The sequence below is a fragment of the Corvus cornix genome, unplaced genomic scaffold (assembly GCF_000738735.6).
Source record: "Corvus cornix cornix isolate S_Up_H32 unplaced genomic scaffold, ASM73873v5 scaffold1, whole genome shotgun sequence".
Taxonomy (NCBI): Eukaryota; Metazoa; Chordata; class Aves; order Passeriformes; family Corvidae; genus Corvus; species Corvus cornix.
The window spans coordinates 158,419-181,109 of NW_024108678.1; the positions used below are offsets into that span (position 1 = coordinate 158,419).

General features: G+C 58.1%; 3 protein-coding genes across 3 annotated transcripts; 2 read left to right on the plus strand and 1 right to left on the minus strand.

The window, feature by feature from the left end:
* Positions 1-3,728: 3,728 nt before the first annotated feature.
* On the plus strand, positions 3,729-5,200 carry LOC120412064 (class I histocompatibility antigen, F10 alpha chain-like). The gene is given in 6 exon segments (XM_039572390.1): positions 3,729-3,805; positions 4,540-4,621; positions 4,623-4,788; positions 4,904-4,960; positions 4,963-5,004; positions 5,103-5,200. Coding segments are annotated over 6 exon segments (522 nt in total).
* Positions 5,201-9,204: 4,004 nt separating this feature from the next.
* Positions 9,205-15,759, minus strand: LOC120412070 (antigen peptide transporter 2-like). The gene is given in 15 exon segments (XM_039572402.1): positions 9,205-9,606; positions 9,608-9,789; positions 10,414-10,544; positions 10,834-10,993; positions 11,369-11,542; positions 11,765-11,953; positions 12,032-12,160; positions 12,546-12,743; positions 13,286-13,347; positions 13,350-13,490; positions 14,022-14,152; positions 14,230-14,338; positions 14,941-15,025; positions 15,027-15,500; positions 15,697-15,759. Coding segments are annotated over 15 exon segments (2,271 nt in total). The 3' UTR covers positions 9,205-9,563.
* Positions 15,760-16,109: 350 nt separating this feature from the next.
* Positions 16,110-22,691, plus strand: LOC120412065 (antigen peptide transporter 1-like). Its single transcript, XM_039572391.1, has 10 exons — positions 16,110-16,452; positions 16,813-16,915; positions 16,993-17,338; positions 17,788-17,985; positions 18,485-18,613; positions 19,223-19,428; positions 20,105-20,279; positions 20,823-20,982; positions 21,673-21,809; positions 22,473-22,691. Exons 1-10 carry the CDS (start codon positions 16,356-16,358, stop codon positions 22,689-22,691), a joined length of 1,770 nt encoding a protein of 589 aa, XP_039428325.1. The 5' UTR covers positions 16,110-16,355.

The window sequence follows — 22,691 nt, forward strand, 5'->3', positions numbered from 1 at the left end:
ACATAGGTACCTTTATTATCATGCACTGTCTTATAAACCTACCAGTAGTGTTTCTTTTGTTTATCCTGTGTAGTAAGTAAGCCTGTCAAAGTCTCATGTCTGGTTTTTTCCTTTTGTCTATTCAATAAATAATTCAAGTTGTAATAGGCCTGATCGGTCATTTTTAAGAACTTGTGAGCAAGAGTGGGTTCTGTGGTGCTGGCTGCCTCAATAAAGCTGGTGCCTACTGCCAGAAACCTGGGCAAAGGCAGAGACTTGTCTAAGCTCTCCTGTCTCATTTGTAACAGGCCCAATGGGATGCTGTTGGGATCCACAGAGTGGTGATATTTTTTTCTGTCACTCTCTTTCTTTCCACCCACCTCTTTTTCTATTTCTTTCTCTTTCTCCTTCTCTCTCATTTTCTGTTAAATAAAATCCATACTATTAGCTTTGTCACATGGTCTTCTTTGGACCTTAATTCAGAGAGAGGCATCTCTCTAAAACTTTTAATAATGGGATCACAACACAATGTCGAGATCCTTGCAGACCAACTCCAGCCAATGTTCATCTGCTGGAACACATGGCACCAACCCTTGGCATCTGCTCCACCCGCATCAGGGACCAGCCATGGGCTTGTGTTGTGGTGCCTCAGCAGTGGAAATCAACAGAGATGTCAATCAGTTGACTGACATGAGATCTTGAGATTACTGTGACCAAGAGATGACCATGATATGTCCATAACTGTGACCATGAGGTGACCATGAGATGAGCACAACTGACACGATCGTGACCTGCGCTGTCGGTGGGAAGGAGGGAGGGGCTGGGGGGGAAAAGGTGTTTTTAAGGGCGTATTTTATTTCTCATTATCCTCCTCTGAAGGATATTTCTGTTAGCAATAAATTCACTTTGTAACTTTTAAGTTAAGACTGTTTTGCCCTTGAAGTGTTTTCTCCCGGTGCTTATCTCAACTCATGAAGCCTTTGTTCTCTTTTTTTCCGTCTCTCCTCTGCCCAGCTGTGGCAGGGGAGGGTGAGCGAGTGGCTCTTGTGGGTGCCTGGCGTCGGGCCAGTGTCAAACCCCAAGTGGACACCTAGAATTGGGGACACTAGGATGCAAGACCACCGCAAGCAGGGGGACACCAGGAATGAGGGACATTGGTAACAGGGCTCACCAGGAATGGGGAACACCGAGAATGGGGAACTCTGGGAATGGAGAACGCTGGGAAAGAGAGACATCAGGAATGGGGAATAGCAGTATGGGAGACACTGAGAAAGGGGGCACTGGAAATGCAAGGCACAAGGACTGTGGTACACTGTAACTGGGGGTCATGGGAAGAGTCCCAGGAAGATCCAGGGGGGTCCCATGCATTCCCCAGGAGTTTCCCAGGGGGATCCAGGTAAATCCCCAGGGATTCCCTGTGGTGGTGCATTTGCCCCCTGCCTTTTCCAGGCTGCACCATGATCTGAGAAATGCTTGTTAGGCCTCAGCCTTGATGAACCTCACCCGGGCCAAGCTCCTCTTGAACTTCCAGGCAGTGCCGCTGTGTAGGGAGCTCCTGATTGCTTCATGAACACCCTTGGTAACTATTTTTCTTGCCTTAATTAGACAACATCCTTGTTCTCACACTTTGAATGAAAGCTGCCGATCGCAAGTGGGGCCAGGATGAAACCTTGTTGTGACTAAAGGCCACCCCAGGGTGCCAAAGGAGCCCCCTGGAGCTGTGCTGGGCCGCAGCAGCGGTGAGCAGCAAAGTCCCTGTGAGTGGGGCCCCTGTGAGCCAGGAACTCTCCCGTTGGCTGCACTCGAGGGATCCCTGAAGGACGACGGCTCCTGGGCTGCCGATGCCCCCACTCCTGGAGGCCTCAGCCTTTTCCCTTTGGTGAGAAGATGCCAAGGCATCTGCAGGGAGTATTTCAGTGCCTTGGAGGGGAATTTTTCACAGGTACCTTGCACTGACTCTTTGTATCTGTGTGCTTTCTTGTGTGCACATGCCATAGCAAATCTGGGAGAAATTATGCTGTCTTAGGTGTTAAAGTACCTTAGATATCTAACTAAGTTAGGCCTGTATGTAAGTTTATTTTAAGTTATATGTTAACAATTTAATAAAGGAATACAACTTGACATCAAATTGTTAAGGTATAAGTACTGTTCAGTTTGAGAGCTGTCAAGCTTTTAGGCCATATTCCTTTTTATCCTTGCCCTTTCTATCCTTTGTCACACGCACCTAAACACACACACACACACACACACACACACATACGGACAGTTAATTTCTGTTTTGATTGACTGGATTTTGTTGTTGTTGTTTTCTTTCTTTTCCCCTCGGTCTCCCTTAACTGTCTGTAGCAGTACAGCGAACCTTGCCAACGAGCCTTGTCATCTTGTCGCTTACATTAAATCTGCTTTTCAGCGATGCTCTGGCCGGTGATTTTTTGGCGACCCGCAGCCCTCGCCCCGCCGCGCTCCCGGTGCCGCTCACGCCCCGCCCGAGCCGCCGTGACGTCACTGCAGGCGCGGCCTTCCATTGGCCAGCAGGGCTGTCAATCGCGGCCCGAGGCGCCCTGGGGGCGGGGCCGGGGCGGCAGCGCTCCTGGGGGGGGTGGCGGGGGTGAGTGGGACCCCCGGTATAGGGACCCCCTGAGCTGCCATTCCCGGGCACTGGGACCCCCCTGAGCTCGCTTTCCCGGTACCCGGACCCCTCTGGCCACTCCTCAACACTGGAAGACGCCTGCACCCCCTTATTTTGTACCAGTAACACCCTGCATCCCCTTTCCCGGCCACCCCGCCGCTCACAGACCCCATATTCCCCTTTTTCCTTCACCTTGGGAGCCCCTCGACCCCCATTCCTGCCTTTCTCATCCCCCATACCCCCTCTTTCCTCAATACCAGGGACCCTCTGGACCTACCTTCCAGTCATCCCTGCTCTCCCCATTTCCTTGACACTGGGAGCCCCTGCGCCCACCCTTCCTTGACCCTGGGATCCCCACATCCCCTTCCTGGCTTTCCCAGCTTTCCCTGATACTGAAATCTGCTGGAAAATAAACTTTCTAACACAATCTGAAGCATTAGAGAGCAGGCATTGTCTGTGCAGGACACATGGAGGATATCTCCTTATTCAGTGTTTGAGGTGAGACTTTACAACCAGATATTTATGCATCATAATCATACGTATTCATTACAATGTATCTCCTAGCTAATACAGAAACATCACTTTCCTAGAACTCATTTGCATGCATCTGCCTCCTACTGGAAGTTGTTTTATGGTCCTGGAGGGTCATCTAAAGGAGTCTCTGGTGGTCATATTCACTAAATGCTTTGATATTAAAGGTGACCTTTCCTGGAACTTTTTCCTTGGGCATGCATTGTTGCTTCTTGTTATGTAACTTGCCAAAAACCCCACTGTAGTCTTTTATCTGTTTCTTCACTGGTTCCAGACACATTTATCATCCTGTGGTGCACGCCTTTACATCCTTTTATCTTTTTTGCCAGTTAGTCTTGAAGTTCTATCCAGCAACTTCAGGGGAACTGAGAATTTCTATTCTCTGTTATTTATTACACCGTCTCCCTTTCCTTGATCCATGAGGCCCCCTGGGACCCCCCAACCTTTGTGTCCCCCCAGTTCTCCACACCCTGTGATTCCTGTCCAGTGTCAGAGCCCAGCCTGGGGTTTCCCCATACGTGGCCATGGGGTACATGGACAGGAACCCTTTTGAGTGAGCAGGGCATGGATGGAGCCAAAGGTGCCGTGGATGATGGAATATTGGGACACCCAGACCTGGATTGCCAAGGGGAACCAGTGTGTGGCTGCCGGCAACCTGGAGATGCTGTGGGCCTGAGATAACCACAGTGGGGGTGGGAGGGTGGAGCAAGGGTCTGGCGGAATCTGTGAGGCTGGGATGCGATCTGTGGGTCTCCATCAGACTCTGGAGCTCCATAGGGCTGGGATGGGGCTCCCTGGGGCTGGGATGCAACTCCGTGGGTCTCCATGGGTCTGATCCACCCCTCCAGGTCTCCACACAGTGCAGTGCAATTGCAGCAGGTTTGCAGCTGCAACCTCCTGTTCAATGGGAACATCCATGGAATCCGTGGGGAAGGCCATGATGGGTGGGTTTTCATCTTCAAGCTGGGATCCAGGAGTTTGGTGGTGGCTGACGGTGCTGCCTGGATCACCTGGGGGTGCTGGGAATCTGAAGGGGTTGTGGCTGACAACAGCATGTATTAGCTAGAGCACATCTATGTGGAATGACTTTAGAAATACATTGGATATTGGTACTGTACAGTACATTAGTACTGGGGTGCAAATGTGGGGGTGGAATTCCCAGGGGAATGTAGAATTTGGGAGGGCAGAATTCAGGAACACGGGAATTCCATGGGAATCCCATGGATGGATCTCACACTCATCCCATTCCTATGGGAATTCTGTGAATGGATTTCACCTCCATCCCATTCCCATTGAAATTCCATAGGTGGATCTCACCATTGTCCCATTCCCATCAGAATTTGATGGATGGATTTCTCCATTATCCCATTCCCAGAACCCCCTGACATCCATGTGTACAGAAAAGTGGAACATGGGATCCTGGTGTTGTCCTGCCACATGTACGGATTCTGCCCCAGGACCATCAGGATCAGCTGGATGAAGAGGAAAGGAAATCCAGGATCAGGAGAATGAGGGGGGTGGAATCATTCCCAACAGCAATGGCACCTTCCACACCTGGGCCAGGACGGAGGCACTGCCAAAGGAGCGGGAGCAGTACCAGTGCCAGGTGGAGCATCCCAGAATGCTGGAGCCTGGGATGTTCATCTGGGGTAAGGCCGGGAATGCAGAATCTGTTAATTGAGAATTTGGGAATGAGGAATTTGGGAATGCAAAGCAGCAGGGTGGGGGTTCCCCTTCCCCTTCTCACCATCTTGCGCTTCCCAGAGCTGGAATCATGCTGGAATCTCATCTCGGTGATGGTCGCTGTGTCCGTCATTGCTGTGTCATGATCCTCATTGGATTCAGCATCTGGAAGGTCCAATTTGGTAACATGTGGGATGTTGGTTGGGGATGAGTACCAATCCGCCCAACAGCATTCTGGGGATCCTGTGCTGTGCCTGCTGATCACGCTTTAATTCCATAGGGAAAAGGGAGAGGAATGGCTACAATGCAGTGGCCAGTGAGTACCAGTGGCAGATCCAGCTCTGGATCCCCTCCATGCAGATGAATCCCAGTGTGTGATCCATGCTGGAATCTCATGGATCTTCTCATTCTGCAGAAACAGGCAGAGAAACTAATTGCTTGCTTGACTGCAGGTACACAGCAGCATCTGTGTGGGATTCCAGAAGGAATATAGGGTGGGATTCCAGACCAGGGCATGATTCCAGATTGGGATCAAGCAGAATTCTAGAGTGTATCTGGGCTGGATTCAAGAGGAGGATCAGTTGGGATGGATGGGGCAGCATCGAAGTGGGATTCCAGAACAGGATCAGGGGGATTCCAAAGCAGATTGGGTGGTATTGATGGAGCACAATTGGGGCGGAATGGATACAGTAAGATCTGGTGGGATTCCAGAGTAGTTCCTGCTCTCTATGGGCTCTTCCGCCAGATCCAGCGTGCAGGATGGGGACAGGGACAGGGTGACACCAACCCTCACTCTCATGCCGGCAGGAATCACCACTTGAATGATCCATGCTGCCAGATCCAACACCTTTCCTCTCGCTGCAGAAAGCCACAAAGTGCTGGCAGAGCTCATCCTGCTGCTCCCACCTGTTGGGGTCCTCCCCGCCGTGTAGCCCTGGGAGAGGGGCCCTGAGGGCACAGACACGGGGTTTCCCTGCCCCTGCTCAGCCTCGTTCCCATGGGTTGGTTTGTGTTCCCTGCGCGGGCAGAAGGACCCTTGGTCCCGTGACTGGAACTCCTCGGCAGAGCTCCGGCCATGCGGCTGAGAAATAAACATCTCTGAAACAGCTATCAAGAATCTGTCTGTCCATATATATTTCCTTTCCACGGGACTCCTGGTTTGATATATGCGTGTTGCAGGATCCCCACTGCAACAAATGGTGGAGAATTGTGAGCAGAACGATCCCCGATCCCTAAGCGACTGATTTGTGTGAGTAAACCCTGGAAACTTTGGATTCCTCTTCTTGGTTTTGCTTTGCTATTCCATATCTAAACTATGGAGGAACCGTGGGAAGACTCTTGGCTCTCAGAGCCGCATATGGGACATTTATCTTAAACTTAAAAAATGATTCTTGAACAACGATTTGTGAATTTTAGCTTGATTCAAGCTCAAAAAGAACTGAAACACTTCTGGGCATGGTTGTTTAAGAACTTTTTCTATGTTTCTTGGGATTTAATTCTTACCAAGGGCTTTTGGAAAACCGTTTGGACACAGTTAATATGGAGTCAAAATATATGCCGATGGAAGAATATTTTCGTGAATATTATTTAGTTACCGAGACTGTTGAGCAATGTCAGCTGTGTCCTGGCGAAGGGAAGCCTGGCGCAGGGACCGTGCGGCCCAGGCCACGTGCACCGAGCGCTCTGCGAGCAGCAGCGAGGCAGTTCCCGCGTGCGGGCGGAGCCAGCGAGCCGCAGTGTCGGTGGCGGAGCGGGGAGCGGCGGGACCCGGCGGTGCCCGCCGGCCGCGCGCAGCGTGGTGGAGCGAGCCCCGTGAACGCCCGACCGAGAGGGGCGGCGCGCGGGCGGCGGCGGGCGGTGATGGCGGTGGAGCGGAGCCGCGCCCAGCCGAACGTGCGCTGGAGCAGGGCGCGGGGGGCATCGCTCGGGGGCCCGGCCGAGACGTGGGTGCAGCGCCCGGCAGCGGCAGCGAAGCTGCGACCAGAGGCGCCCGCGCAGCCCCGAACGCGACCCCGGGAAGAGCGCGCAGGCACCAGCAGCCCCGACAATTCCAACACGGGAGCGACCGAAAGAGAGAGCAAAGACGCAGCGAGACAGAAAACAGCAGCCACTCGGAAAAAGGAAAAGATCATAGTAACTAAGATCTTAGGGATAGTAAAATGGTATAATGTTAAGCAAAATTATGGTTTTATAACAAGGTGTGACAACCAGCAAGACATATTCGTGCATAGAACTGCTATTAAAAAGAATAACCCTGAAAAATGCATCCCAAGCTTGGGAGATGGAGAGGTGGTGGAATTCAAAATTACACAGGGAGAAAAGGGTTACAAGCATCGCAGGTCACTGGGCCTGATGGTGTTCCTGTAAAAGGCAGTATATATGCAAAAAATCGTAGTCATGTTAGACAATATCTCCATTGTAAGCCCCCCACAGTCTCCCTTTCCTAATCCCACCTTTCCCTTTTACCCTATGTCCTATTACCCCCAGTGTATTCCCAATCCGTTTTTTCACCATGGTTTCCCTCACAAAACCATGCTTTTGCCAATTGTTTCCCCAAAAATCCCTTTCCAATGCCGAGTGGGGGATGAAAAGGGGGAGGGAAGAAGTTAAACCCTCTCCTGCCTCAGTTTCCCCACAAAGCATGCTCAGAGAGTTCTGTCTCCCTTCTGTCAGCCCTAAGATGTTCCACAGAATCTGTTGGACATTTAAAGACTCAGGAGGGTGGCTTGTTTTGTTTTGAAACTGTTCTTGTTATGTTTATCCAGTTGTTTTCATTCTCCTTTTATTAAAATAAAACGGGTGAGGTGTTGGGGTCCCTCCCCGCCGTGTAGCCCTGGGAGAGGGGCCCTGAGGGCACAGACACGGGGGTTCCCTGCCCCTGCTCAGCCTCGTTCCCATTGGTTGGTTTGTGTTCCCTGCGCGGGCAGAAGGACCCTTGGTCCCGTGACTGGAACAGTTCCTCGCAGAGCTCCGGCCATGCGGCTGGAGAAATAAACATCTCTCTGAAACAGCTATCAAGAATCTGTCTGTCCATATATATTTCCTTTCCACGGGACTCCTGGTTTGGTATATGCATGTTGCAGTATCCCCACTGCAACACCCACCCACCACGCAGCAGCTCTTCCCAACAGCTTGACTTCCTGTTTTCCCATGTTTTAAACACAAGAATCACAATTATTCCAAATGTTTTAATTCTGGTGTGAAAATACCCTCGTTTGGGGCAATAAATCCCGGTTCCCTCCTGCAGTGCCCAGCAGTTCCTCTCTGAGAACCAGGAACAGAAAAGGGGACATGGGGGACTGGGATGAAGACGCTGGGGATAGGGAGGGGGACACTGGGAGAGGACTGGGGACACCAGGAACTCGGAGTGGGGACAGCAGGAGTGGGATGAAGATATGACACTGTCAGAAACTGAAATATAGTTTATGGCTTAAACATTTTAATGAAGACTTTCAAAACTGTATTACAAAAGCTGCAGAGAAGACTACCACACCCTGAATAAGGCTCTGAGAGGCCCTACACACTGCTCACTGATGAAGGTAAGATAAAATCGACTCAGGTCTGGGCTGGGGGAGAAGAATAAATGCAGAGGGATCAAGCTTAGCACCTTTGGGGTGGAGGCCACAGTCCCAGGGCTATCAACTGCCCGGCTCGCACAGACCCTTGCACCAAAGGGTGGCAGGGAGAGAGGCTCTGGATGTGTGTTGGAAAAGGCTCTGGTCAGAGGCGCAGTGACTGCCCATCCTCCACTGTGCAAAGGAACCCAGCTGAGGGGTCCTCACCCAGGGAGAAGCTGCATCCACATGAAGGACAGAGGGGGTGATATGGCCCATCAAAGGCCCCCCCCAGACCCTGCACCAGAGATGATGCAACACACCCTCAGTGTTGCAAGGGACAGTGTGTCAAGCTAGCCCCTGCAAGGGAGGCACGTGGGCGTTCCCACCTGCCCAAAGTGTGTATTAGTCCACGGGATTCTGCACTCTTTGGTGTGCGGCGGCGTGGCATGGACCCTCACCACCAGCAGACCAGATGGAGGGGAGCAACGAGACAAAGCTGGGACCCTTGGATGGGTGATATGCTTCTACCTAACCCCTGTCACTCTCTCCCTGTCCCCCTAGTGCCCATGCACACTTCTATTTCTTTCAATTTTTTTCTTTTTCTTTTTTCTTTCTTTTTGTCTTTCTTTCTTACTTTCAGTTTGCCTCTTTTACTACTAAATAAAACATACCAATTTTTTGGCACCAACATCTAATCCCGTTTGGTTTTAATCTCATTTTTGGGTATATTTTGAACCTTCAAAGTTTTTTCTGCTTTATACATGGAGACTTAATTTTCTTTGCTCTTCTGGGTTTAAACTGGATCATAACAGACACACACACCCAGACCCATCCTTTGGGATTTATTTCCCACTCAGTGTCCCGTGTCCAGGAGCAGACATGGGGGACATGGGGACCAAGGATCACGGGGACATGGTGGGGCTTGGATAGAGGTAATCTGCACGTGTGGGATACAGGGATGGATACAGGGGACATGAGGAATGGAGATCCAGGAGACACAGAGATCCAGGGAATGTGGGGACCTAGGGGACATGGTGGGGACACAGGGACCAAGGCGACACAGGGAGTTGGGATCCAGAGGACATGGGGATAAGGGATTCACAGGACATTGTGACTGGGGACACCAGGAGCTGGATGGGGACACAAACACCAGGAATGGGGACACTGGGGCCGATTCCCCTTTATTACCGGCCGGACGCAGCCCCCTTCTCACTGCCCATCCTGGGGGCCTCCGCCAAGGAGGAGGCGGCTGTAGGCCCCACAGCATTCCTGCAGCTCTGCTGGCGTTCCTGTCTCCACCACGGCTCCGCGCTCCAGCACCACGAGGCGATCGGCCGCATCCAGCACCCGTGGCCGGTGGGACACGACCAGCACGGTCTGGGCCAGCCCAGTGCGCAGCCAGTGCTGTGCCTGGGGCTGAAGAACTCTCATCCCATCCCATCCAGCTCAGTCCTACCCAGTCCCACCTGGTCCCACCCAATCCCAACCATCCAATCCCACCCTACTGTCCCATTCCTCTCAGTCCCACCCTATCCCCATCATCCTATCTCCCACCTCCCATGCCCATTGTGCCATCCTGTCCACACTATCCCCATCCTGACTGTTCCATCCCACCCCACTCCCACCACCCCAACCCTTCCCATTGCATTCCATGTCTCTGTCCTCATCCCAGCATTCCCATCCCCTCCATTCCTACTCCATCCCATCCCATCCTATCACATCTCTTTGTTTTCATCCCTTCATTCTACTTTCCTGCCATCCTACACCCCTGGTCTCCATCCCATCCTCACCATTCCCATCCTACCATCCTGTCCCATTTCCCCACCTTGTTGACCCATGCCACCCAATCCAATACCTGTCTTCATCACATCATTCCCATTCCACCCCATTATCCCTTATTCGCACCATCCCGTCTCTCCAGTCCCCATCCCACCATCCCATTCCAGCCATCCCACCTCTCCACAGCCATACCATCACACCCCATTTTCACCAATTGCACCCCTATCCCGACCAACCCCCTCCATCCCACCCCACTCACCGCCCCTCATCTCCATCATCCAGTGCCTCGTCGAGGATGAGGACGGCCGGACGCCGGAGCAGAGCCCGGGCCAGGGCTACGCGGCGCCGCTCCCCTGCCGCCAGCTGCCCCCCATGCTCCCCCACCTCTGCGGGAGCAATCCCTTGGGATCAGTGGGATCCAGCCCCGGGGTTCCCCCTCTTCTCCTCACCCCCTGTGCTCCTCCACCTCTGGGGGGGATCCTGGGATCAGTGGGATCCCAGCCTGAGAGGGGTCCCCCCATTTTTACATACCCCCCACACTCCCTCACCACTGTGGGAGCAATCCCATGGCATCAGTGGGATCTGACCTCAGGGATCCCCCCACACCCCACCATCTGCCACCCACCATGCTCTCCCATCTTTGCCAGAGGATCCTGGGATCCCCCTGGCTCTCACCGGTGTCCCAGCCCCGCTCCAGCCCCTGGATGAAGTCCATGGCTCCGGCAGCAGTGGCAGCCTCCCGCAGCTCTGACTCTTCACAGTGCTCCAGCCCCAGCACGACGTTCTCACGGATTGTTCCGGAAAACAGGACGGGATCCTGCTCCACCAGCACCACCTGCCCCAGCCCTGAGCTCTGTGATGCCGTCTTGGCTCCTGGTGTCCCCATCCCTTCCACAGCCCCATCCTACCTTGGTGTCCCCATAGTCTCCATCCCTGATCCCATTGTCCCCATCTGTGTCCCCAGTGTCCCCATCCCTGACTTCCCATTTTCCCCATCCCCATCTCTGTCATCCCCACCCCGCTTCCCAGTGTTCCCATCCCATTTCCTGTTGTGCCCATCCTACTTCAGTGTCCCCATCCCTCTTCCCAGTGTCCCCATTCCTGCTCCTGATGGCCCCACCCATGCTTCCCAGGTCCCAATTCCATTTCAGTGTCCCCATCCCTGTCCCCATTCCATTCCCAGTGTTCTCAGTGTCTCTGCTGTCCCTACCTTCCGGTGCAGGTACTGGTGTTCATATTCTGGCAGCGGGATCCCATCCAGCAGCACCCTCCCACTCCCAGGATCCCACAGCCGCTCCAGCAGTGCCACAGCCGTGCTCTTCCCGCTTCCATTGGGCCCCGCCAGCGCTGTCACCTCCCCGGAACGCACCTCAAAGGTTACATCCTGTGGGATGGGGACAGGTGATGCCAGAATTTCCACCCCCTGGAATCCCACCCTCCCTGGGATGTGCTCAAAGTACACATCCTGTGGGATGGACAGGATGATGCTGGAATTCCCACTCTTGGGAATGCCCAGTCTTCCACTGGATCTGCCTCAAAGAATGTGTCCTGTGGAATGACATCAGAATTCCCACCCCTGGGAAACCTCACCTCCCCCCAGACCCACCTTCAGCACAGGGTGCTCTGGATTCCCAGGATATGCAAAGGAAACCTTCTGAAAAGTGACGTGGCCCTGAAGCTCAGGGGGCTCCCTCGTCCCCCCGACATCCCCTGTGGGTTTCCGATCCAGGTATTCCCAGATCTTCTGTCCGGCAGCCGCTTTGTTCAGGAATTCACTGAAACCGTAGAGCAGCACCTAGGGACAACGAAGGGGGTGGCACCAGAATGGACAAAAGCATGGATGGATGGACAGATGTGGATTCCATGGGATCACCTCTATATGGCTGCCAACTGTGTCCTGGTACAGCAGGAAGGTGACGAGGACCCCAGGAGTGATGTATCCATCACGGAGCTGCTGGTGGCTCCGCAAGAGCACCAGGACCCGGATGGCCAGCTGGAGCATCTGTGGGTGGGAACAGGGATACTGGTGCCCCCATCCCACTCCTGGTGTCCCCATTCCGCTCCTGGTGTCTTTATTCCTCTTCCTGGTGTCCCCGTCCCAATCTTGATGTCCCCATTCCTGATTCCAATGTTCCCAACCTTTGTCCCAGTGTCCCCATCCTGCTTCTAATGTCACCATTCCCATTCCTGGCATGCCCATTCCTGATCCCAGTGTCCCTGTTCTGGTGTCCCCATGCCTGCTCTCAGTGCTGGTTTCTCAGCTGCTGGTTTCCCATTCCTGGTCCCAGTGTCGCCATTCCTAGTATCCCCATTCCCAGTGTCCTCATCCCTGATCCTGGTGTCCCCATTCCCTGGTGTCCTCATTCCCATTCCCGGTCCCCCCATACCCTCTTGACAAGGGTGAAGAGTGCCAGCTCCAGCTCCATCTGCTCCTTCAGCCTCAGCTCCTTGACCAGGTTGCATCTGTGCTGCTCCTCCTCTTCCTCTTCCGCCGAAAACATACGGATTGTCTCGATGGCGGCAACAGATTCCTGCACCCCCGAGGCTGTCCGGGCGGATGCTTCCAGCATGGATCGCTGAAGTGCCTGTGGCAGCATTGGGGCATCTCCAACTTTCCCAGGTCACCTTCCTGGCCCACCATCCACATCCCGTCCCGAGCATTCCCATCCCACCACACCCACTGAATCCCCACTATTGCATTCCCACCATCCTACGCCCCTCTCTCCCATCCCCACCATTCCCATCCATCCTTTCAGTCCTAATCCCACCATTCCCATCCCCACTCATTCCCATCCCCACCATTCTCATTCTCAGTATTCCATTCCTCTGGTCCTCATCCCCACTCCCATCTCCCTGGTCCCCATCCAACCACCCCATCCCAACCCCTGTCCTTGTTTTATCACACCATCCATCCCATCCCATCCCATCCTGTCTCTTCCCCACCATCTCACCTTATCCCATCCTTCTCTTCCCATCCACACCATTCCAATCTCCACCATTCCCTTCTATCCCCATGCCAGCATTCCCACCATCCCATTCCCCTGGCCTCCATCCCAACTCCAGCATTCCCACCCACTTATCCCATCTCTGTGTCTCCTTCCCACTGTTTCCCTCCTGTATTCCTGACCTGTTCCCGGGCACTCTGGATGCGGTGGGTGGCGATTTCAAGGGGCAGCTGCAGCAGCGCAGCAGCGCCAGCCCCGGTGCCAGCCCCACCATGAACGACCCCACCACCAGCGCCATTCCCAGGCTTCGGAACAGCAGGTTGGCTCCACTCGGTGCTGCCATGCACACCCGTGGCACTTCCATGGAAAACTGAGCCACGAGCTCAGCTGCAGGGCAGGAAAAGAGACTGGGACCATGGTGGATGGGGACAGGATGGGAATGATGTGATGGGGACCAGGGGGATGGGATGATGGCAATGGGTATGGGGATGGTCAGGGTAAAGTGGGATGGGACAGTGGAGATGGGATGGTGGGAATGGAGATGGTGGGATGGGATGACGGCGATGGTGAGATGCAGGTGGGAAGATGCAATGGGAGAGAGCCATCGGAATGAAAATAATGGGGATGGGACAGTGGATAGAATGGGAAAGTGGGATTGGGACAGGATGGGACATTGGGGTAGAACGAAACCAGGAAGATGGGATGGGATGGGATGGGATTGGGATGGAGATGGGGATGGGATGGGGATGGGGATGGGGATGGGGATGGGGATGGGGATGGCATAACAGACAGATGGGATAAGATGGGATGGGGGTAGGATGGTTGGGACAGGATGGAATGCTGGGATGGGGACTGGGGTGACAGGATAGTTGGGATGGGATGGGACAGGTGGGCTGGGGCTGGGCCGTGCCCCACTACCTGCCGGGGTTCCCTGGAAGAAGTCCAGGTCTTGGCGCACCAAGTGAGAGAAGAGCCGGAGGCTCAGGCTCTGATGGAGACGCGCTTCCAACAGCGTGAAGAGCCCCCCACGGCACCCGGAAAACAGCACACTGGGGGGACATGGAGACATGGTGACATCAGGGATGCTGGGGACATGGGGACAGGCCCCGGGAATGCTGTGACCCACCTGGCAGCTCCGGCAGCCACCACCATCCCGACAGCTCCAGCGGTGAGTCCGTCCCCACTCCCGATGGCATCCAGCACCTTCCCAGTGACGTATGGTCCCAACGTCTCCCCTGGGTGTCACCAAGGCCATGTCACCATAGGTGTGACCACTGACACAGAGGGACCCTGATTTGGGAGGGGCAGGACCCAATCTGAGGAATCAGGATCTAATTTTGGGGAGGCAAGACACAATTTGGGCAGGAGAAAATTTAGAGAGATCAGGACCCAATTTTGGGGTTTTAGTGCCAAATTTAGGGGTTTGAGACCCAGTTTAGGCGGTCAGTACCAATTTTTGGGGGTTCAGCACACAATTTTAGGGGTCAGAACCTAAGAATGGGAAATCAGGGCCCAATGCCTTGGGGGTCAACATCCATTTTTGGGCATCAGATCCTATGTTTGAGGGGGAGCACCCAATTTTGGGGGATCAACAGTCGAGTTTGCAAGGTCAGAACCCCATTTGGAGGGTCAGCACCCAACTGAAGGGGTCAACTCCCAATTTAGGGGGGTCACCACTCAATTTTAGGGTGGTCATCACCTATTTAGGGGCTCAGCACAAAATTTTTAGGGGCCAGCACCCAATTTGGGGGGAGTTCCCAAATTGGGGGGGGTTCTCAATTTGGGGCTGCAGAACCTAAATTTGGGGTGTTAGCACCTCTCACCACACGTCACCCACCAATGGCTGCCAGCACGAGGCAGAGGAAGGCAGCTCCAAGGACGTTCTGCTCCTCCCAGGTCAACTGCAGAACGCGCCAGACGGTTGCCACGAGCCTTGGGAACGTCGCCGAGGGTCTCAGGGACACCGCCGGGGGCCGGGGGCGTGGCCCAGGCCAGCAGGGCCACTGCGGCGGCCGCGTGGGTGACCCCGAGCCAGGCGGGCGCGGCGGCCGCCAACAGCCCCGGGCCAGCCCCGGGCGGCCCCAGGAGGTGCCGGAATGTTCCGAAGGCCGCGGGGGTGGCGGCGACGGTGACGGCGGCCGCGGTGGCTCCGCAGGGACGGCGCGGGGGCAGCAGCCGCGTGGCCGCGGCCAGGACGGGCAGGCGCAGGGCGGCCTCGAGCCACGCGCCCGCCACGCCCAGCGGCGCCAGCAGCGGCACCAGCGGCACCAGCAGCACCAGCGCCACGGCGTCGGCCACCAGCAGAAGGCCGGGCAGGAGAGCTGCGGACGGCAGCGCCATGGCGGGACCAGTGCAGACCAGTGCTCCCTGGGTGGCCCTCGGGGAAGGATCAGCAGCCTGTGAACTCACCAGTTAAAACCAGTTAGGACTGGGGTGCTCCCCTGTCCACGCCAGTGGTCCCAGCCTAGACTACGGTGCTACCAGTCTAGCCCCCTGAGCTCAGCAGTCCACACCAGTGCTCCCAGTCCAGACGGGGCGCTCCCCAGTCCAGACGGGGCGCTCGCCAGTCCACCCCAGTGCTCCCAGTGGAGACTGGGTTGCTCCCCAGTCCACACCAGTGCTCCCAGTCCATCCCTCTCAGCTCCCCAGCCCACATCAGTGTTTCCAGTCCAGCTTGGGCACTCACCAGACCACACCACTGCTCCCAACTCAGCCCCCCAGTAGCTCCCAGAAAGGTCCGTTGAGGTTTCGCTTTCGAGCCCCGCCCCGTTCCGCTCTGGCCCCGCCTCCTCCACCCTCTCCCCGCCCCCTCCCCGCCCCCTCCCCGCCCAGACCCCGCCCCCCCTCCCCCGCCCCCCCTCCCGGCACCGGCTCCTCCTGCTCACAACCTGCTCCGGCTCCCTCTGCCCGGCAACCGATGATGTCACCTCCACGCTGACCAATCAGAGACGCCGATCCAAGCGTGGGCGGGTCAGGCTGGGATTCCAGGGGATTCCCGCCGGCCCCGCCCCGCCCCCCTTTTGGCTTTCCGGGAAATCGCGGCGGCAGCCGGGAAGAGACCGGGCCGGAGCGGGGCGGCATCAGTCAGAGCAGCACCCTCCGGGACCCAAAAGGACCAGACTGGGACACGCTGGAAGCAGGACCGGGACCTACACGGACCGTCTGGGACCCACTGGAACCAACCGGGATCCCACCAGAACCCAGTGGGAGCAGAACCAGGACCCAGTAGGACCCACCGGTCCCCTACACCCGATGTTGTCTCCCCCCACACGCCGGCTCCTGGCCCTGCTGGGCCCCGAGCGCGGACGCTGGATGCTGGTGGGGGGGCTGATGTCGGCCTCGGCGCTCGGTACGGGGGGACCCCGACCTGGTGGGGGGCAGGACCCCTTTGAGGGGCTTCGGGATCCGATTGGGTGAAGGGTGGGGACATGACTGGCGGGAGGGGGCGGCAGGACCCGATGGGGGGTTGTAAGGCCAATATGAGGGGTCAGGACCCAATCTGGGGGAGACAGGACCCGATTTGAGGAAGGTCAGAAACTAATATGTGGGTCAGGACCAAATTTGGGGAATCAGGATCCAATTTTGGGACTCAACACACAGTTCTGGGAGTGGTCAGGATCCAATTTTCGGGCCTTAGCCCCCAGTTCTGGGGTCACCACGCAGTTTTGGGGCGTTTCGAGACCCCTACCCTGATGCCATGTCCCCACAGGTGAGGTGGCTGCCCCGTACTTCACGGGCCGTGTCACCGACCAGGTGACACAGGAGGACGCAATGGCAGTCGTGTGGCCCCTGGTGCTGGTGGGGCTCGGCAGGTGGGTGACACCGGAGTCACGGGGACACCCCGAGGTGCCAGTGACCCCGTGCCCCCGTGACCCTGCTGTCCCCGCAGTGCCATCACCGAGCTGGTCTGTGACAGCATGGCAGCTGTGGCGCTGACGCGGGCGCGGGACCGGCTCCAGCGCGGTGCAGTGGCCGCGGTGCTGCGTGGGGACTTGCCCGGTCCGGGGGGCAGCCTGGGGGACACGCCAGGCGCGGTGGCCGAGCGGGTGACAGGGGACGCCAAGGCGGCGCACTCGGCGCTGGGTGACGCGCTGGTGCCGGGGCTGTGGTCGCTGACACGGGCTGTGTCACTGCTGGCCACAGTGGCCTGGCTGTCCCCGGTGCTGGGCCTGCTCACCCTCCTGGCACTGCCCCTCTTCCTGCTGCTGCCACGCATCGTTGGGCGCATCGAACAGGTACTGAGGGGACATGGGGTGTGAGGGGCCCTTGTCACCTCCCCATGTGCCTTGTCACCTCCCTGTCCCCACTGTCACCTCCCTGTCCCCTTGTCATCTTCCTGGGCCCCTTATCACTTACCTGCACCCTGAGTTCTCTCCAAGTCCTTTCTGTCCCCTCCCTGTGCCTGTTGTCACTTCCCCATGCCCACTGTCACCTCCTCCTGTCCCCTGTCCCCTCCCTGTCCCCCCACCCCCCATCCCCATGGTGACCATGAGGTGATTTCCCTGTCCTCTCATGGCCCCATGGTGACCCTGTGCTGACCCCCTGTCCCCTCTGTGACCCCACGGTGACCCTGTGGTGACCCCCTGTCCCCATCCATCCTTGTGGTGGCCCCTCTGTGTCCCCATGGTGACCTCCTTGTTTCCACTGTGACCCCGAGGTGACCCCCTGTCCCCTGTGTCCCCAGGACCTGGCACGGCAGGTGCGGGCAGCACAAGCCAGCACCACTGCAGTGGCCCTGGAGTCACTGAGGGCCATAAAGACTGTCCGGGCCTTTGGGCACGAGGCCGGTGTCACCGCGCGCGTCCGGCAGCGCCTCGCCCAGGAACACCAGTTGGAGCAGATGGAGGCGCTGGCCTATGCAGCTGGGCGCTGGGCCAGTGGAGTATGGGGACATGGGGACCTTGGGGGCACAGGGGGATAAGGAACAGTGGTGTGGGAATGGGGGATATGTTGGCACACGGCTGGGGGCAAGGGCACATGGTGGCAGAGGGCTGGGAGACATGGGAATGTGGTGGCATTGGAATAGGGGACATGGGGACATGGCAGCAGGAGGCCACATTGGATGTGGTGGCAAGGGGATGAAGACATGGGAACAGGGGACATGGGGATACAGAGATGGTGGCACAGGGATGGGAGACGTGGTGACAGGGGCTGGGGGACACAGGGACACAGTGGAAACAGGCCAGGGGACACAGGGAGACAGTGGCATCGGGGTGGCAGGACATGGGGACCAGCAGTGTGGGAACAGGGGACATGAAAACATGGTGGCCTGGGGCTGAGGGGCATGAGATGGGTGGCCTGGGAAGGGGACATGGTGGCATGGGGCTGGGGGACACAGTGACATAGGACTGGGCTGACACCCTGTGTCCCTGTGTCCCCAGTTCCCTGCACTGGCCCTGAAGCTGGCGCTGCTCCTCTTGGGGGGATACTTGGTGGCCGCAGGGACTGTCACCCGTGGGGAGCTGGTTACTGTCCTCATGTGCCAGCTGTACTTCACGACGGCTGTGGAGGTGATGAGCGTGTCTCCTACATGTCCCCAGTGTGTCCTCTCCTGCCCCCAGCCCCATTTCCCGAGTCACTGTGTCCTATGTCCTCCCACCATGTCCCTATGGCCCCACATCCTCCCAGTGATATCCCCATGTCCTCTTGGCCATGTTCCCATCCCTGTGTCCTGTGTCCCCAGCCCCTCCTTGTTGTGTGCCTTCCATGTCCCCATGTTCCCTCACTTATGTCCCAGTGTGCACCTGCCATGTGCCCACCAGGTCCCTACATCCCCATCCATGTCCCCAGCCTGTCCCAGCCATGTTTCCCCCCAGTCTCCAACATCATGTTGCTGTGTCCCCTCCATGTCCCTAAGCCCCATCCGCACCTGGCTGTGCCTCTCCCTGTCCCCATGTTCCCCCATGCTCCCCTTTGTCCCCAGGCTCTGCCATGTCCCCAATGTCCCCCCATGTCCCACCATGTCCCACTGTCTTCTTTTTCCCCAATGTCTCTTGCATCCCCCAAGTCCTCCCATGTCTCCAGGCCATGCCATAGCTGCTACGTGTCACCTCATGTCTCCATGTGTCCTCCCCATGTCCCTGTGTCTCTCATGTCCGCAATGTCCCCCATGTTCCCAGGGCGTGCTCCTGTATCTTCCGACTCTGGCCAAGGCCGTTGGCTCCTCTGAGACACTCCTGGAGCTGCTGGAGCAGGCCAGGATGGTGGCACCCACAGGGCCATCATCACTTGTCACCCCCCGGGCCCAGGAGACCACACAGACTCAAGGCCTGTGCCTCAAGGATGTCTGGATGACGTACCCCAGGCAGTCCGAGCCAGTCCTCAAGGTGATGGGTGACATAGGGGCATGGGGGGACATAGGGGTGTTGTGAACATGGTGGGACGGGGGGTGTTGGGGCCGCGGGGGGCACACGGGGGGATTTGGGCTGGGGTGGGCCGGGTGGGCCGGGGGTGTTGGGGCCGCGGGGGGCACACGGGGGGATTTGGGCCGGGGTGGGCCGGGGGTGTTGGGGCCGCGGGGGGCACACGGGGGGATTTGGGCCGGGGTGGGCCGGGGTGGACCGGGGGTGTTGGGGCCGCGGGGGGCACACGGGGGGATTTGGGCCGGGGTGGGCCGGGGGTGTTGGGGCCGCGGGGGCACACGGGGGATTTGGGCCGGGGTGGGCCGGGGTGGTCCGGGGTGTTGGGGCCGGGGTGGGCACACGGGGGGATTTGGGCCGGGGTGGGCCGGGGTGGTCCGGGGGTGTTGGGGCCGGGGTGGGCACACGGGGGATTTGGGCCGGGGTGGGCCGGGTGGGCCGGGCGTGTTGGGGCCGCGGGGGCACACGGGGGGATTTGGGCCGGGGTGGGCCGGGGTGGGCCGGGGGTGTTGGGGCCGCGGGGGGCACACGGGGGGATTTGGGCCGGGGTGGTCCGGGGTGTTGGGGCCGCGGGGGGCACACGGGGGGATTTGGGCCGGGGTGGGCCGGGGGTGTCGGTGCCATCCCTGTTCCCGCCGCCAGGGGGTGGTCGCTGTCGCTGCGCCCCGGGGAGGTCGTGGCCGTGCTGGCGCCCCCTGGCGGCGGGAAGAGCTCCCTGGCGGCGGCGGCGCTGGGGCTGCGCCCCCTGGCGGGCGGGACGGTGCTGCTGGACGGGACCCCCCTGACCCCCCGCGCAGACCCCGCTCTGCGGCAACAGGTGACACACACGGGCCACCCCTGGGTCACCATCCATCCCCTGCTGCCATCCCCCTGTCACCAAACCTCTCCAATGTGTTCCCATGGCCACCCCGGGCAACTTGTTGTCCCCAACGTGTCCCCAGAGCCACCCCTGGGTCTACACCCGGTCCTCAACAAGTCCCCACTGCTACCCCCAGGTCAATCCTGTGCCTCAAATGGGTCCCTACTGCCACCCCAAGGTCACCAGTGGGTGCATCAGTGCCACCCCCTGGGTCCCCAATTCCACCCCTGTGTCCCCAGTGGGTTACCATGGCCACCCCCAGGTCACCCATTGTCCCAACAGTCATGACTACCATGTCACCCTGTGTCCTCAACATATCCCCACTGCCACCCCTGGGTCACTCCTGTGTCCCCAACAGTTCTCCACAGCGATCCCCATGTCATCAGCCAGCCTCACCATGACCCTGCCACCACCTCATGCCCCCAGATGTCCCCTCCTTGTCCCTTCCAAATCCTTTTGTGGTCCCATGTCCTCCCATGTTCCCTGTCCCTGTCCCTGCAGGTGGCCGGTGTCCTGCAGTGCCCGTCCCTCCTGTCTCGCTCCCTCAGCGCCAACATCACGCTGGGCTGGGGACACAAGGAGTGGACACAGGTGATGGCAGCAGCACAGCGGGTGGGAGTGCACACTTGGGCCACACAGCTGCCTCATGGCTACGACACAGGTACAGCAAGTGCCCCCATGGTCCCCCTGTAGCATCCTCAATGTGTCCCAAAGATGTCCTAAAGGTGTCCCAATAATGTGTCCAAGGTGTCCTCTTGGTCTCCCCAGTTTCTCCAATGTGTCCCCATCGTGACCCCACGATGTTCCCATAGTGTCCCCACAGTGTCCTCTGCTGTTCCCATGATGTTGCCTCACCATCCCCAAGGTGTCTGTAATGTCCCCACAGTCTCCCCACCATGTTCCTTCTGTCCCCTCACTATTCTCTGACTGTCCCCACAGTGTCCCCATGGTCTCCCCATGCTGTCCCGTCCATGTCCTCTCTGTTTTCTCACTGTCCCTTCGCTGTCCTGTCTTTGTTCTCCCTGTGCACCGCAGAGCTAAGGGTGCAGGGGGTGTAGCTTCCTAACATATCCCTAGTGTCTCCCCTTTGTGTCCCAAATGTGTCTCCATGGTGTCCCCTCAGTGTCCCCATGCTGTCACCACTGTGTCCCGTTGTTGTCCTCTCACTGTCTGCTCTCTGCCTGCTCCCAATTCCCCTTGGTGTCGCCTCGGTATCCCCTCTCTGCATCCTCCCTGTCCCCCAAAACGTGGGTGCACAGTGGGTGCGGCTCCCCAATGTGTCCACACGATGTCCCCGTGGTGTCCCCACCGTGTCCTTGTGGCGTTCCCATGGTGTTCCCTTTGTCCCCAGAGGTGGGCCCGCGGGGGATGCAGCTTTCAGGGGGGCAGGCGCAAGGGGTGGCACTGGCCCGGGCCCTGCTCAGGACCCCCCGAGTGCTGGTGCTGGATGAGCCCACGCGGGCACTTGACCCTGTGACCCGGCACCAGGTGGGTCACAGCCCTGTCCGTGTTACATGGCCCCATCCCCCATGTCCTCTGGGTCCCCACTCCCTGTGTCCCCTGGGTCCCCAATCCTTATGTCCTCCATATGCCCCGTGTCCCCTGGGTCCCCATGTGCCCTGGGTCCCCACTCCCCATGTCCCCTTGGTTGCTGTCCCCCATGTCCCCTGGGGTCTCCTAGGTCACCAAATTCCCTGGATCCCTGCCCCTGTGTCCCTTTGGTCCCTGTGTATCCCCTGGGTCCCTTCCTTGCCCCCATGTCCTCTGGGTTCCTGCTCCCCATGTCCTTTGGGTCCTCAATCCTTTTGTCTCCCCTGTGCCCCATGTCCCCTCTGTTCTCACTCCCTGTGTCCCCTTGATTGCTGTCCCCCATGTCTCCTGGAGTCCCCTGGGTCACCAAATTCCCTGGACCCTGCCCCTGTGTCCCCTTGGTCCCAATGTCGCCAAATACATCCTCGTATCGCTTGGGTCCCACATGACCCCAAAGCCAGAGTCCCCTTGGACCCGATGTCCTCTGGGTCCACATGTCCCCACTCCCCACGTCCCTCACTTGTGCTCCCCACCCTGGGGTCCCCTGACACCCCCATGTGCCCCATCTCCACCACATCCCCCCGTGTCCCCATGTGCCCTGACCCTGCCGTGTCCCCGCAGGTGGAGCAGGAGCTGCTGTGTCCCGGCGGTCCCGGGACAGGGGAGGGGCCGGCAGTGCTGCTGGTGACAGGGCGGCTGGCCCTGGCCCAACGGGCGCCGAGGGTGGCCCTGCTGGAGGGGGGCCGGCTGCGGGAGCTGGGGACCCCCGGGGAGCTAAGGACCCTCCCGTGGGGGACAGCGGGGGACACCGGGGATGGGGAGGGGGACGACCAGGGCTAG